We start from the raw sequence: 17,683 nt of genomic DNA, 5'->3' as shown, positions 1-17,683 counted from the left end.
ATATAGTGCTTAATTTTCCCAAAGATGCTGGCAATCACTTAAATGTAACAGAAAACAATATCAGATGAACCCATCTTATCCATCAGTATTTTCATGATTTGTTGGTGAACCAGTAAAGGGGGGAGATTAAAGTTACTGATAACACAAAATAAATAGGTAACCCTGTCATTCTTGCGTATTTGACATTGCTTATTACTCCTTTTACAGTTGCATTTTTTAAATAATAAATTGTATCACAGGTAAATTTCATTGTTAGCCCCATGACACCAAGAAGATTACATCATTTTAGGCCTAAAATTGCTTTCTCGAACCAAACAATTGTAGATGTGTATATATATATATAAACAGTCTCCTTAATATTACATAAAATACTGTTGGTGGCATGAATACTTTACTTGTGGTTCATACAAAACATTTCTAAATACAGTAAATGGTATAATATGTGTGATCATAGTGTGATTATGAGTTGTGAAAATTTGACTTCAGCCAGGCTGAGTGGCTCAGACGGTTGAGCCGCTGGCCTTCTGACCCGAACTTAGCAGGTTTGATCCTGGTTCAGTCCGGATGTTATTTGAAGGTGCTCAAATACATCAGCCTCATGTCAGTATATTTACTTGCACGTGGGACTCAATTCCGGCACCTAGGCGTCTCCGAAAACAGTAAAAGTAGTTAGTGGGACGTAAAGCCAATAATATTATTACTAATTATTATTATTATTATTATTATTATTATTATGATTATTATTATGATTATTATTATTATTATTATTATTATTAAAATATGACTTCATTATTATTACAGTTAGGTTACAAGTGGTAATGTTTCTACATTCTATTAGAATCACATATTTTCAGAGTTTAGTTCTAGAAATATGCATTGAGTTAATAATCTAGGCTACTGTATAAGAAAATAGCTGTAGCGAATTAGAACTTTGCAAATGGCATGTCATTAGGTCTGAGAGTGTTACCTTGGGTATTATTAGGCCAAGTATAGTATAATATAAATCAGTCCTTGTCATATCAGGTACAAATAAAAATTTTATGTGATAATTAATAAATGCAGTAACTTCTAAATTCAGTTTTACAATTGAAGTACAGATTAATCACTCAGTTAAGAAAATGTAATGTAATGTAATGTATGTATGTATGTATGTATGTATGTATGTATGTATGTATGTATGTATGTATGCATGTACAGTCTTCAGCCCTAAGGCTGGTTGGATCCTCAACAGCTCTGCCATCAGCTGTCATAGATGGCCTAGGCATCACTGAAGAGGTGTACTAGGAAAATGAGAAGTGAGGTAGTTTCCCCATTGCTTTCCTCACCGAGCCAGAAGTTGCTATTACATATCAGTCTGCCAAGCCCACTGAAATGCATGGACCAATGAGCAATGTTTTCACACCATTCATAGCAGGACTGGCTGCAGAAGGAATGGCATTACTAGCATCGCTCATACCTCAGTCACTTTCATATTGTCAAAGCCAAGGAGAAGACAGAGACAGATCAATGAAAGTAACAAAATTGCTCTAGCCTATACCAGAAGACATAGTGTACTGTAAACACTAGGTCCGCCAGCAAAGGCATATTAAGAAAGTATAAAAGTAATATGTAATGTTTTAAAGAAATATAATAGCCTGATAGTATGTAGGTGTTCAGTATAATACTAAGGAAGCCCTATATACCTACTGTCAATATCACTGACACTATTGTTAATAGTAATGTTATATATGAAAACTAGCAAAATACCCATGTTTCGTTATGGTTTTAAACTGAAATTTATTAGTCAACGTTCTACATTTTCGAGAGTCCATCATTGGCTGAGCCTGTAAAAAGCACCCTCAATTCGTACGTCAAACGGTTTTGTGGAAATTGTTATTTATTTTCTGATCTAACACTCATTTTGAAACACGTACAGAAGAATTGGAATGTTTCAAACCCTATCTTATTTAATATCTAGGACGTAAAAGCGACCAACTTGTGAAATTTTGATTTTGTACGTCGAACAGTAATTGAGGAATGATTGCTGTTTTAGGATGGTGAATGTTTTAAAATATTTATTAACATCTAGGATATAGAAGACCACCCTTCATGTAAAATTTTAAGTTAGTACCTGAAACGGTTTTGGAAGAATGGATACTGTGTTTTTGAGAGTCAACCACTATCCAAACCCCTTAGGGGAGAAATATTTTGAAGTACACGATATTTTGCACCTAGGACATAACAGAAGAACATTCTCTTAAAATTGCAACTCTGTACGTCAAACGGTTTTGGAGGGATGAATAATTTCATTTCTGGAGCTAACCCCGTTTTAACATTTAGGGGTGGAAAATTAAAAAAATATTTCCTATTTCACACCTAGGATTTAAAATATATACCGCTATTTGGAAGTTCGTCTTTGTACGTTAAACTGTTTTGGAGGGAGGAATGAATATATTTGTTTCCGGATCTTAACCCCTGTTTAACTCTCTGAGGGGTTAAATTTGTTTCAGACTTTGTTATTCAACACCTTAAGATATACAGTATGTAATTTGTCATAGTTCAAATGGTTTCACATAAATGCATTTTTTATCGTCATTCCTCACCCCCCCCCCCAGTCAAACCCCATAGGAGTATATTGTATTGGTAATGATTATTTAAAATCTAAGAAAGAATTTTATGTTTATAGAGCAGCACCGATCTTTGATAAAAATCAAGATGAAACCTCCATTTCCTCCATTATTACTTAGACCTAGTATATGAATTAAGCTTGTGGATTTGATTAATAATTTGAGAGGTTTAAATCTTTAAAAGTTAGACATTCAACATGCGCAAGAATACGTAGTAGCCTACCATTAATGGTATACAGTCTTGAAAATGTTCCTCCAGTCATGTACTAAGTTTAAGGTTATTTCAGTTAAACACCTAAGTTTTAAAATAAATATTTTGGGCAATAAAGTGTAGAAATGGAAAATTGGTCAAGTACCTTGGCTGATGTGAAGACTTAGATTCATAACTTCAACTTCAATATCATCATCATCATCATCATCATCATCATCATCATCATCGTCATCATCATCATCATCAATGTCCCACTCCAGTCGCCCGGGTATGGTTAACAAGCCTCCTCCACTCCTTTCTGTCCTTCCACTTTTCCTGCTCCATTACTTCCGCCACATCCAATCCAGCTTCTCTAATGCCATTCCAAATCTGATCCATCCACCTTCTTCTCGGTCTTCCAACTGGTCTACTTCCCTTTCTAATTCCCTTCTTGTTACCCATTCCTTTCCCATTCTTTTTACATGTCCAAACCATCTCAGTCTTGCTTTCTGTATGTTCTGTACTGACGGTTCTATATTTAGCTCTTCTCTGATTTTAATATTTTGGATTCTATCTTTATTTGTCTTCTTAACCGGTGTTCTTAAAAATTTCATTTCTACTGCTTGGATCCCAATCCTTATATACATGGAATATTTTGAATTATATCATATTTTACACCTACAACATCCAAAATTCTTGTAAAATTATAAATTTGTATGTCAAATGGTTTGGAGGGATGAATAATGTTGTCATAAGTCTTCACCCCTAGCCAAAATCCCTAGGGGGTATATTGTTTTATGACCTGTTATTTAAAATCTAAAACGTATAGAAGTAACCATCATGTGAAAATTTCACCTCATATGACAAACTATTTCAGAGAAATATTTATGGCAGCAGAAACCCCCCACCCCGCCCCAGTTAAAACCCAATAACGGTGTGTTGTTTAATGACACCTCTTAGTTAAAATGTGAGGCACGCAGGAGCAATCATCATGTGAAGTTTCAACCTCGTACGTCAAACTGTTTCAGGTCCCAAACCCCAGAAAAAAAAAAAAAAAAACCCTTAGGAATATATTGTATCAAGACCACTTCTTATTTTAAATCTAAGATGTATAGGAGCAACAATCATGTGGAATTTCAACCTCGTATGTCATACAGTTTCAGAGAAATGAATATGTTTGTCATTGGACATCACCCCCCCCCCCCTCCCAAGTTAAAACCCCTAAGGGATGAAGTGTTTGAAGGCCACTTCTTATTTCACACACACACACACACACACACACACACACCCAAAGTGGATTTTCCAAAAACAAAAGAGTACGCGTCTCTTTATTTTTTAAATTTTTTATTTCAAATACCAATTTTCATGTCTGTAACATCTTCAGGTATTTGATATACGAGTATCTTCATAAAAAATGCAAGTATCCTCATTAAAAGGAATTAACACCCCCTGTGGGTGGGGGACACAGATGAAGAATACACCCACCCCTGCCTGTCGTAAGAGGCAACTAAAAGGGGTGACCAAGGGATGATTATATTAGAACCATGAAACTACTTGTGATTAGTACCACCACGCAGGGAACACCATGGGTCACTTTTACTTGCGCGTGGTACCACTATGTTAGGTACCAAATAGGTTTGTGATTAGTAGCAAACGAGAGCGCGACGGCTTTTACAGTACCTGTGATTAGTAGCACTATATGAGCGACACCATGGGATGAGGAAACCCATGGTTCTGGCTTGCCTATGATTAGTACCCACTACATGAGGAACACCACGGGATAGTACGAGTCCCTGTGGTTAGTACTCTTATGTGATGATCACCATAGGTTTGCGTCGCCTGTAAATGGCGCCGCAATGTGCGAAACAGCGTAGGTCTGTAATACATGTTCGAATTTCATTACCTGTGAGTAGTACCATACTGTGTGGAATACCGCGAGTCTACGCTAGTCTTGATTAGTACCACAACATGACAAATACCATGGTTCTACTTTTCTAGCAATAAGTACCATTGTGAGGGGCTGCTGACTTGGATTTTGGACCCCTTTTGACTACAAGTATCATCGATTCAGCATTGTGCTATAGAAGCAGTCCCTTGGGCAGTACTATTATTGTTCTATGCCAGCTTCTGTGCATGTGAGGCACTGTGGGTCGGTTCCACTGATCGTTTTAAATTCATATATCATGCTTCTTCCTCTTCCCCCCCCCCCCCCTTTAATCTCAAAATTTCTTTTTTAAATTACTCTTATCTTTCTCTTTCAGGCATCTACTCATTCATTCATTCTTCGTCCTCACATTTTGAATTGTGGTCAGTGGATGTTTTTGGGCTTTTAATTTGTCATTTCTTTTCGTCTCATTTCGTACCATTTGGGGCCGATGACCTAGATGTTAGGCCCCTTTAAACAACAAGCATCATCATCATCATCATCATTTGGAGCAACATTTCAATCCCAACTACAATATTATGAAATATCGACCTGGTATTCCATAAAGGTGACGATATACACATTCTAGAACAAAAGGGATTGTGGACTTCAGCAGTAACCCCGCTGAGAAAACACATCCCCATACCGACCAAATTCTCACTCAAGATTCCAAAGAAAGTCATAACAACAAATGAAAAAATCACCGTATCCAGAAAGATAAACTTGGCAGAACTAGAGAGAGCATTAGGAAATGTAACTGAAGCAGAAGAGGCAATCAAAGAAAGTGATTTAAACAAAGCCCTAGCAACAATCAACAATATGCTAAAAGCAAGTATAACCCACAAAATGAACACAAGAAAAGATCAACCGTGGTTCGACAAGGAGTGCTACACAGAAAGAAAAATCACATTAAATGCGTTGCATAAAGCCAAGATGACGTCAAAACCAGAAGATCTACAAATATACGGTGAAAAACGAAAATACTACAAGAACCTACTAACACAAAAACGCAATCAATACATAGAGAAAGAAGGTGAAAAAACCGCTGAAGAAGCAAGAAAAGACCCATATGTAGCCATTAGACCCAGAAGATCATCAAGAAGTAGCAACGTAGAAATAGGAACCTGGGAAACGCACTTCACTCATATTCTCAACAATGCAAGGAAACAGGCGGCGTACGAAATTGAATACAACAACCAGCTTGAAGCGATACCTCCCATCACCAAAGCAGAGGTGTTAGACACTATCAAAGTTACAAAATGCAAAAGGGCCGCTGGACCAGACGGGTTTTATAATGAGCACCTTAAAGAATCCGTGCAGCATCTAGCAGAAATATGGTCCAAACTATTTAATAAATGCCTAGAATTAGGAAATATTCCCGATGAATGGAGAAAATCAACATTTATAACCCTCTATAAAGGGAAAGGTGAAACCAGCGACCCAAACTCATACAGAGGAATCGCTCTAGAAAGCAATATCTTCAAGCTGTTAACAAGAATCCTAACCAACAGGATAGTTGAAGAAGTAGACCCCAAAATGCCAGAAGAGCAATTTGGATTTAGAAGAGGAAGAGGAACCCTGCATGCAATCCAAAACCTACTCAGTGACATAGAAGAAGCACAACGGCCTCACAAAGGAAAATTTTATGCAGTCTTCATAGACTATACAAAAGCCTTCGACATAATAGACAGGAATATACTAATGTCAAAACTCCAAACTATGGCTGGAAATACTCCCCTTACAGCTCTAATAAGAAATATTCTGGCATACAACCAGATCACCATAGATGATGCGACCCATAAAACAAAGGAAATCACCCAAACTAATGGAGTGCTGCAAGGTGATCCACTCAGCCCCATACTATTCAATATTGCCACCGCGGACGTAACAAAAGCAATCAGAGAAAGAGCAAAGGATGCAGTGATCTACATATATGCAGACGACATGGTCCTAGGGTCAACAAAGAAGGAAGAGCTCCAACACGCTTTCTCAGCGCTGGCTGAATGGGCAGGAAATAACAGCCTGAAAATAAACTGGAAAAAAACTCAACAGATGGTCTTTCGGAAAGGCGGACGAAACGCAGCAAACGACAACATAGAATACGAAGACGGCAAAGTGGAAATAGTAAACTCATTCAAATACCTGGGAATAACCTTACAGACTACTGGGACGTTCAGACTACACATAAAAGACAAAGCAGTTGCAGCCATGAAAGCCATGTACGATATCAACAATCTACAGCAGTTATCCTTAAAAACAGCTATGCGCCTATTTGACACAACGATCCTACCAATACTCACCTATGGAATCCACTTGATATGGGAAAGACTAACAAAGAGAGACCTGGCCACCATAGAAGGAGTTAAGGCAAAATTCCTAAAGACCATAATGGGCATCTCAAAATACACGCGTTCCCGCCTAACATACGAACTAGCACGGGAACCCTTTCTTATTGAAGAACTGAGGATAAAACTACCACTGCCATCCACAATAAATGTAGAAGCACACCTAGCGGAGAGGCGGAAGAAGAGAGAAGAAATTCCGCTAGAGTTCTACAGCACAGATGCCATGTTGGATCGAAATTGGACGAACGCCAACCAGAAGCTAAGACATGTGATAATAAAACTAGCAGTACACGGGTACCACCATAAAATATGTAAAAATATGTCTTATCACGACCCAAATGAAAAATGTGAATGTTCTCTGTGTGATCAGTTCTGTGACATGTATCACATCACAAGATGTAAAAACAACAACAAATCTCTATGCGACTATAGCAAAGACTAAAACGGTCAATGATCTTTGTAATGCACATTCGTGCGCTTTTCTAATAATAATAATATTATGAAATATCTGAAAAACCCAACATTCTTTTTTATGTAATAATCCCCATATATGAAAAACACAAACTTGGAGAGAGAGAGAGAGCACGAAGTCGAACCCACCTACCTATCCCGCTCTATCCACCCACCCTCCACCTACTCCTCTTTACCTGCCCCTCCTTCCTCCCTCCCTCCCCCCTCCCCCCGGTCCACTGTTCCTGCTCTCTCTCAGTGTTTGACGTAAGCTTTTGATAACACACATCGGACACTGAGCATTAGGGGGTGAGTCTCATGCTTCTTCCTCTTCTTTCTCCCCGCACCGCCCCTCCCTTTAATCTCAAAGTTTCTTTTTTAAATCACTCTTATCTTTCTCTTTCAGGCATCTACTCCACACTGATCCATTGACAAAAAGATCCTTTCATTGGACTAAAAGGTCCACAGATTCAAGGTGTAGATATCCCCCTGAGTCTTGTAACAACTCCCAAATTCACATCATCTACTCACCAAGAACTAACTTGCTTCAATTTAATCATCTTCTGCAAATAGGTCAGTCAGCTGACTTCAAGCTAAGACAAGAACTAGGAAGCAAATATACGGACAATGTCACAGTTTTAGCATGATTAATGAATAGAAAATAAGTTTTAATGTGTTTTTCCACCATGTTTTTAAGTGTATTGCTCCATATTCACGTACATACCTTTATGAACTGATATTCTAGTTATCCTGATATAGTGATCCAAGTTGGACAAGCCCCATTTTTTTTTTTTTTTTTTCAATTGTCAGTTGATCAGCATCAACCTTGTGCAAGACTCAGTGTGCATATGGACATGTTTCTTTGGTTTCAGTTTCTATGATAACAAATATTAGGACATACCAAATTTTCAGTTTTATATTTGTTGATTGCTTTTGTTATACTTGATATTACTCCCATTACAGCATTTATGGCTGAGAATGACCTTGTATGTAAAAGACGTCAAAACTAGTCCCACATTGAATAAAGTATAGATACAACATGTGAAGTGCATTGAATAGGTGCACCTTTCATACTCTGATTGTTAAAAATTGGATTTGATCAGAAGAAGGGTTTTGGAGAAACTGTGTCTTAAAAGTTATGCATAATTGAAACATGCTTTTAAAATCTGGCACTTTTTGCGTTCCACCTACAATAAAAAATATTAAAATATAAATGAAATATTCTAAACCTACATGACCTAATCTGAAATGAAACGAGGAAAATGCTGTTATTATATTTTCTGTGGGCCTATTGCTCATTTCATAAATAACCTCCAAACTCGAGTGCACATAATATGTTGGTCGACAGTAGCTGGTTACGTTCATAGACTTGTTTCATTCTCTTCATAGACTTTGACAATACAAAAGTGACTGACATACAAGTCACTATTATTATTATTTTTTTAAATTTTGATCACCATTCCTTATACAGCCAGCCCATGTGATGAACAGAGGAGGGTATCACTTGCAGGGTCTGTTGGTGTATGCATTTTAGTGATGTATAATAGCACCATCTGACTCTGTGAAGAAAGCAGCGGCGAAGTACCTCACTTCTCATTTCCATTCTCTGCCTCGTGAGTGATACTTGGGGTTTTTCTGGCACCTGATGGTATAAGAGTTAGGGATTGAGCTTCAGACTGAGGGTTACTACTACTATTGCTGCTTAGAGTGTTGTAATAAGCAAATCAAATGTGTTCCACTATGGTATGTTGAATTCATGTGTTTTATTTTTAGGGACTAAGAATTTTATTCGAAGATGGGTCTAGGATAATCTTCCGACTTAGTGGAACTGGAAGCTCTGGAGCCACAGTACGAGTCTATATAGAAAGTTATGAAAGTGATCCGTCAACTTACTCTCAAGATGCTCAGGTAAGGAATTTGGGAAGTCATATATATTTTCTTTATATGTCGTAGTACAAAAATTATTTTCTTTGTAACTACCTGATGGGTTTCATTTAATTTTTTCATTCAACTCTTTTAAACTGCCCTATAGTTTCCTTACATCTTCATCTTTTGAAAGAAATATAGGAAGTAGGAAAAATATAAACTGCATAGAATTCAGATTTATTTTATTTTCTTACTTAAACAGTAGGCTAGATTCAAATGGTCATTACTGTTTGAATAGTCAAGGTAAATTGCATTCATAATTTTGTTTCTGTCAGCTGTCTTAATCACTGATCCCTAACTAGAGTAGCCCACAGAAAGATTGTATACTCTTTCAAATAATGTAGTTTAGAGAAATGTAGTATTGACATTCTTAGTAACATCCAATGGAGTGAAGATAAGAAATAATTAATTTTTTTTGCCAATATGCGTGCAGGGAAAATAATTTGAGAAATGGCACCTAGAACAAGTGAAGCTTCATCTTTATAAATTTTGCATAACAATGCTGAAAATTTACAGAATGAGTGTACAGTATTAAACTAATATTTATTGCCGTGTAAAGCATATTATGATAAATTACAAGTTTAAAGTGCCTAATTACTCAACCCATATTAATGTTCTGCTCTTTTTCCTGGTATTCACTGCTGATATTATCCAGGCTTGGAACTTTTTGTTCACAATTTCATATTTTTTGCCTGAGGTGTTATCATAACATTAAGCACATACATTTATTACTGTGTAAGACTAAAGCATATTATAATAAACTAGCAAGATACCCGTGCTTCGCTACGGTATTATACTGAAATTTATAATTGAATGTTTATTGTTTTACGTGTGATCCGCCGAAATTCGCGATCTGACTGGTTATCTGAGAGAATCAGCCAAAATTCGCGATCTGACTCGTTTTCTAATAGATTACGGCAAGTTTCCTCCCATTTTTCAATCTTTCTTTCCAGCAATCAATTTCATACTTCCCAGGCTAGGTCCAGGTATTCCACCCGGTCAGTTGGGTCCCTAAACCTTTGCCATCTTTTCCTATAAGAATTTTTAATATGGATCAAATCCTTGAGGTGATCCGGCGTGGTGTCCTCTTGGGTGCCTTGGCGGTACTGAACCCGCGGCTGGACTGCATTCTTAGTCATTACCCGTCCAGGACCCGTTTCCAGCGCGGTCTGCACATTTGACGACGGGCCAGAACATTATTATTATTATTATTATTATTATTATTATTATTATTATTATTATTATTATTATTATTATTATTATTATTATTATAGATGTTCTGGACCCTATAGCAAGATGCAAGACCGCTACTTGGCGGTAAATTACATCTGCTGCCACTGTCATTGTTAACAATGTGACCAGCACCATTGTCGCGCGTAGCCAAGTGTGCGGGATTTCTGGTGATACGAATGACATATTCCGTGCATTGTTGACCTTATTATAGAGGTGAACAATTGGATGGTCAATCTCATTCCTATCGTTTATTTGAAAGGTGTTTAAATTTTTATTTATATGCCAGGAGAATGTACTGTAATCTAAGAACGTTCTCCGAAGAAAAAGATGACTCTTGAAAACGAACCCAGGAAAGATAAAAAATTATCGGTTTATGATCAGAATAAGTACATCGGAAATCTACAGCCTGTTTCCAGTCATTCGACAGGGTCAGGAATGGAATGAATAAAGCCCCCATCTGGCGGCGGCAATAGGAATTGTGCCGGCTGCCGAAGCCTGTCGCACTCCTCTGGGGCAATGGATAATGAATGACAAATGAAATGAAATGATATTGGACAGTGTTGCTGGAATGAATGATGACAGGGAAAACCGGAGTATCCGGAGAAAACCCTGTCCCGCCTCCGTTTTGTCCAGCACGAATGTCTCATGGAGTGACCGGGATTTGAACCATATAACCCAGCCGTGAGAGGCGGGCGCGCTGCCACCTGAACAACGGAGGCTCCTTATAAGTACATTATGTACAGTAAAATCAACTATTCTCACCTCCATTTACACCCCACCGCCGTTAAGTTTATTTACCCCCCCCCCAATCACACACACACACAAAATAACAGAAAGGCATGTTTCTTTATGTTTAAAGGAGATTCCAAACACCAATGTTCACGTCTATTACCTTCAGTTTTGAGATATAAGTATCCCCATAAAAATAATTCACTTTTTTCACTTCCTTTCACACTCCTCCCCAACCCCCAATTGAATTTTCCGGCAAAAACCTTGTTTCTTTAATAGTAAAGGATCTTCTAAATACCAATTTTCACGACTCTAACTTCCTCAGTTCTTGATTTGTGTGACCTCATGAATGAATTCAACTCCTTTTAAATCCCGCCCCCCAAGATGATCCCCCCCCCCCCAAAAACGCGTTTTTCTTTGTTTCTAAAGGAGATCCAAATACCAATTTTCACGTCTGTAACAACTTTAGTTTTTATTAGACGTAAGTATTCTCATACAATTAAGTTTTCAATTCTTTCACCCCCCCCCCCCTTCATTGGATTTTTCGAGAATACGTGTTTCTTTACTTTAAAGCAGAATCCAAATATCAAATTTCACGTCTGTAACATCTTCATTTTTGAGATATCAGTAGCTTAATTAAAATAATGGCATTCAACCCATTATTCACCCTTTTACACCCCTCCTATTGGGATTTTCCGAAAGCAAAAAATACATGTTTCTTTATTTTTAAAGGAGGTTTTAAATACCAAATTTTACATCTGTAAACTTTTCAAGTTTTAAGATGTAGATACACTCATTTTAAAAATCACCCCCCTCTTCACCCCCCCCCCCCCAATATTTGGATTTTCCAAAAACGAAAAAATACCTGTTTGTTTATTTTTAAAGCAGATCCCAAATACCAACTTTCAGGTCTGTAATATCTTCAGGTTCTGAATTAAAATTAGCCTCATTAAAGGCATTCAACCCATTTTTCACCCTTTTGCACCCTTATTACAGTATAAGGATTTTCCGAAAACAAAAAAGTACGTGTATCCTTATTTCTGAGGGGGATTCTAAATACCAATTTTTACATCTATAATCTTTAAAGGTTTTGAGATATAGATACACTTATTTTAAAAATTCACCCCCTTTTCACCCCCCATTAATTGGATTTTCCAAAAACAAAAAAATACGTGTTTCTTTATTTTTAAAGGAGATTCCAAACACCTATTTTGAGGTCTGTAATATCTTAAGTTTCTGAGATATAAGTATCCTCATTAAAGGCATTCAACCCGTTTTTCCCCCGTTTTCACCCCTCCTAATGGGATTTTCCGGAAACAAAAAATACGTGTTTATTTATTTTTAATGAAGATTCTAAATACCAATTTTTACATCTGTAAACTTTCAAAATTTTGAGATATAGATACACTCATTTTAAAAATTCACCCCCTTTTCACCCCCCATTAATTGGATTTTCCAAAAACAAAAAAATACGTCTTTCTTTTTTTTTAAAGGAGATCCCAAACACCAATTTTCAGGTCTGTAATATCTTAAGTTTCTGAGATATAAGTATCCTCATTAAAGGCATTCAACCCGTTTTTCCCCCGTTTTCACCCCTCCTAATGGGATTTTCCGGAAACAAAAAATACGTGTTTATTTATTTTTAATGAAGATTCTAAATACCAATTTTTACATCTGTAAACTTTCAAAATTTTGAGATATAGATACACTCATTTTAAAAATTCACCCCCTTTTCACCCCCCATTAATTGGATTTTCCAAAAACAAAAAAATACGTCTTTCTTTATTTTTAAAGGAGATCCCAAACACCAATTTTCAGGTCTGTAATATCTTAAGTTTCTGAGATATAAGTATCCTCATTAAAGGCATTCAACCCGTTTTCCCCCCGTTTTCACCCCTCCTATTGGGATTGTCTGAAAACAAAAAAATACGTGTTTCCTTATTTTTAAAGAAGATTCTAAATACCAATTTTTACACCTGTAAACTTTAATAGTTTCTAAAGATTCTAAATACCAATTTTTACACCTGTAAACTTTAATAGTTTACAGATGTAAAAATTAGTATTTAAAATCGTCTTTAAAAATAAGGAAACACGTATTTTTTTGTTTTCAGAAAATCCCAATAGGAGGGATGAAAAAGGGTGAAAATGGGGGGAAAATGGGTTGAATGCCTTTAATCAGGATACCGGTACTTGTATCTCAGAAACTGAAGATATTACAGACCTGAAAATTGGTACTTTGGATCTCTTTTAAAAATAAAGCAGCACGTATTTTTTTGTTTTTGTAAAATCCAATTAATGGGAGGGTGAAAAGGGGGTGAATTTTTAAACTTTTAAAGTTCGCAGATGTAAAAATTGGTATTTAGAATCTTCATTAAAAATAAAGAAACACGTATTTTTTTGTTTTCGGAAAATCGCAATAGGAGGAGTGAAAAGGGGTGAAAAAGGGGTTGAATGCCTTTAATGAGGCTACTTATATCTCAGAAACTGAAGATATTATAGACCTGAAAATTGGTGTTTGGGATCTCCTTTAAAAATAAAGAAACACGTATTTTTTTGTTTCTGGAAAACCCAATTAAGGGGGGTGAAAAGGGGGTAATATTTTAAAATGATTGTATCTATATCTCAAAACTTTTAAAAGTTATAGATGTAAAAATTGGTATTTAGAATCTCCATTAAAAATAAAGAAACACGTATATTTCGCTTTCGGAAAATCGTAATAGGAAGGGTGGTAAAGGTTGAAAAAGGGGTCGAATGCATTTCATGAGTCTACTTATATTTCACAACCTGAAGATATTACAGACCTGAAAATTGGTGTTTGGGATCTCCTTTTAAAATAAAGAAACGCGTATTTTTGTCTGTGGAAAATATAATTAATGGGGGGGGTTGAAAAGGGGGTGATTTTTTAAAATGAGTGTATCTATATCTCAAAACTTTTTAAGTTTATACATGTAAAAATTGGTGTTTAGAATCTCCTTTAAAAATAAAAAAACACGTATTCTTTTGTTTTCGGAAAATCCCAATAGGAAGGGTTTAAAAGGGTGAATAATGGGTTGAATGCCTTTCATGAGGCTACTTATATTTCAGAACCTGAAGATATTACAGACCTGAAAATTGGTATTTTGGATCTACTTTAAAAGTAAAGAAACACGCATTTTTTCGTTTTTGGAAAATCCAAATATTGGGGGTGAAAGGAGGGGGTGAATTTTTTAAAATGAGTGTGTCTACATCTTAAAACTTTAAAATTTACAGATGTAAAAATTGGTAGTTAGAATCTCCTCTAAAAATAAAGGAACACGTATTTTTTTTTGTTTCCCGTAAATCCTAATAGGAGGGGTGTAAAAGGGTGAAAAATGGGTTGAATGCCTTTAATGAGGATACACATATCTCATAAACGAAAGATATTACAGAACTGATAATTTGCATATGGGATCTCCTTTAAAAATAAAGAAACACGTATGTTTTAGTTTTTGGAAAAGCCAATTAATGGCGGTTAAACAGGAGTGACAAATTGGGGTGAATTTTTTGAAAGACTATCTACAGAATATCTTGGAAAGGTAAAATGTTACAGACGTAAAGAGTGGGTGTAAATCTCCTGTAAATGTAAAAAAATATAGGTGATTTGTTTTTGGAAACCCCACTTAAAGGAAACTCAAAAGGGGTGAAATTTTAAAATGAGAATTTTTACAGTATATCTAAAAAAACTTAGCATGTTACAGAAGAGAAAAATGGTATTTTTTATCTCTATTAAACATAAAGAAACGTGTACTTTTAGTTTTCGGAAATACCACTTGGTTGGAAGGGGGGGGGGTAAAAGTGACTGAAAATGGTGATGAATTCTTTTAATTAGGCTACTAATATCTCAAAAATGAAGATTTTACAGACGTGAAATTTGATATTTGCAATCTGCTTTAAAAGTAAAGAAACACGTATTCTCGGAAAATCCAAAGAAGAGGGGGGGGGGGTGAAAGAATTGAAAAATTTATTGACTTAATTGTATGAGAATACATACATCTAATTAAACTAAAGTTGTTACAGACGTGAAAATTCGTATTTGTACCTCCTTTAAAAACAAAGAAGAACGCGTTTTGGTGGGGAAACCATCTTGGAGGGCGGGAGTGTAAAGGAGTTGAATTCCTTTCATGAGGACACATAAATCAAAAACTGAAGAAGTCAGAGTCGTGATAATTGTATTTAGAAGATCCTTTACTATTAAAGAAACAAGTACTTTTTGCGGGAAAATTCACTTAGGGGGGGGGGGGGGAAGGAGTGTGAAAGGAAGTGAAAGAAATTGAATTATTTTTATGGGGATATTTACATCTTAAAACCGAAGGTAATAGACGTGAACATTGGTGTCTGGAATCTCCCTTAAACATAAAGAAACAAGCATTCTTTTAAATTTGTTGGGGAGGGGGGGGGGCGGTAATTAAACTTAACGGCGGTGGGGGGTGGGGTGTAGAAGGAGGTGAGACCAATTGATTTTACTGTTCTTAATGTACTTATCAGGATCCTCCGTTTCTCAGGCGGCAGCGCGCCGGCCTCTCACAGCTGGGTTCCGTGGTTCAAATCCCGGTCACTCCATGTGGCATTCGTGCTGGACAAAACGGAAGCGGGACAGGTTTTTCTCCGGATACTCCGGTTTTCCCTGTCATCAGCCATTCCAGCAACACATAATAATAATAATAATAATAATAATAATAATAATAATAATAATAATATTCCGGACCGTCGTCAAATGCGCGGACCGCGCTGGAAACGGCACCTGGATGGGTAATGACTAAGAATGCAGTCCGGACGCGGGTTCAGTGCCACCAAGGCACCCAATATGACACCACGCCGGATCTCCTGAAGGATTTTATCCATATTAAAAATATTATAGGAAAAGATGGCAAAGATTTACGAACCCAACTGACCGGGAGGAATACCTGAGTCTAGCCCGGGAAGTACGAAATCGATTGCTGGAAAGGAAGATTTAAAAATGGGAGGAAACGTGCCGTAAAATCATAGAAAACCAGTCAGATCGGGAATTTTGGTGGATTCTCGCAGAAAACGAGTCAGATCGCGAATTTCGGCGGATTATATATCTAAAACAATAAGCATTCAATTATAAATTTCAGTATAATACCGTAGCGAAGCACGGATATCTTGCTAGTTTTATATATATAGATTGCAAGTTTAAAGTGCTTAATTATTCAACCCATATTAATGTTCTGCTCTTTTTCCTGGTATTCACTGCTGAAATTATCCAGGCTTAGAAAATTGGAATGTCTCCTTTTCAAACGTTTTGTTCACAGTTTCATATTTTTTGTCTGAGGTGTTTTCATAATATTAAGCACATCAGTAAATGCATACTGTTTTGTCCCAATATGACCAAATTTAGGACTAGAGAACACTTACGGATTTATTACAAAAATGACTCGTCTACCTGCACTAGTGACACAAATATAGTCTCTGATAACTTTCAGAAAATAATTGTATATATGCATAACATCCGAACCAAAAGGAAATACACTCAGTAATTATGTTAATACAGTATTTACAGTATATACATAGAAACTGGGATGATTGTGTCGAGAAATGCTCTCCGCCTTGACACTACCCTCCTGGGCGATAAGAGTTTAGGTTCGTTCCTACTAACTTCACACGAGAAAGACAAAGTCTTAAGAGGCACTAACGAGTCTCTGATAATGTCCTAGCAAGGTCCCTACATCCCACAGTGCCCGTTTTGGTCATTGCGTGCTGAGACCTAGGGTTTGCCAGCTGGTGGCAGTCTGGTTTCTCTCAGCGAGAGGCTGCCTTTATGTACAGCTGCAGTGGTGACGTAGCTGCTGATTCATGAGCTGAGCTGTCATCAGCTGAATCAGGCTGGTGTGTTCTGGAAGGAATCTGCGCGGTGTGCTATATTCAAACAAGCACCACAACACATACATATGTACGTACGTCTTCATTGTAGGCTATGACTATCACCATTCAGTCTGCTAGCATCTCTGAATTAACAAAGCACCTCCATAATTGTCTCTTTGCATCTAGCTCTGTGGCCTCATTTAGTTCTTCAGCTCTTGCCTTTAAACCATTGAAAACCAAGCCTAACCATTGTCGTCATGCTCTCTCTCTGTTTCTCTTACCCTCCATGACCGAGTCCATTATTCTCCTGTAACCTATCATCCTCCATTCGCCTCACACAACCCTGCCACTGAAACTGATTCTGATTCATTAGCCCAGCTTAGCCTTTATGTCCTCATTCCACATTCCACACCTCTTTTCCTCAAATATGATACCGATT

The 17,683-nt window shown here is 36.9% G+C and overlaps 1 protein-coding gene across 1 annotated transcript in view; it reads left to right on the top strand.

Moving 5' to 3' along the window:
• Positions 1 to 17,683, top strand: part of Pgm1 (phosphoglucose mutase 1) — a 182,848-nt gene that overhangs the window by 150,788 nt on the left and 14,377 nt on the right. The window contains exon 10 of the mRNA XM_067140390.2: positions 9,289 to 9,423. Coding sequence (XP_066996491.1) covers positions 9,289 to 9,423 — 135 coding nt within the window. The remainder of the gene's footprint in view (positions 1 to 9,288; positions 9,424 to 17,683) is intronic.

This window comes from Anabrus simplex, chromosome 2 (genome assembly GCF_040414725.1).
Source record: "Anabrus simplex isolate iqAnaSimp1 chromosome 2, ASM4041472v1, whole genome shotgun sequence".
NCBI classification, from domain to species: Eukaryota; Metazoa; Arthropoda; class Insecta; order Orthoptera; family Tettigoniidae; genus Anabrus; species Anabrus simplex.
The sequence above is the reverse complement of the archived record's forward strand: the minus strand, read 5'-3'. Positions and strand labels throughout refer to the sequence as shown.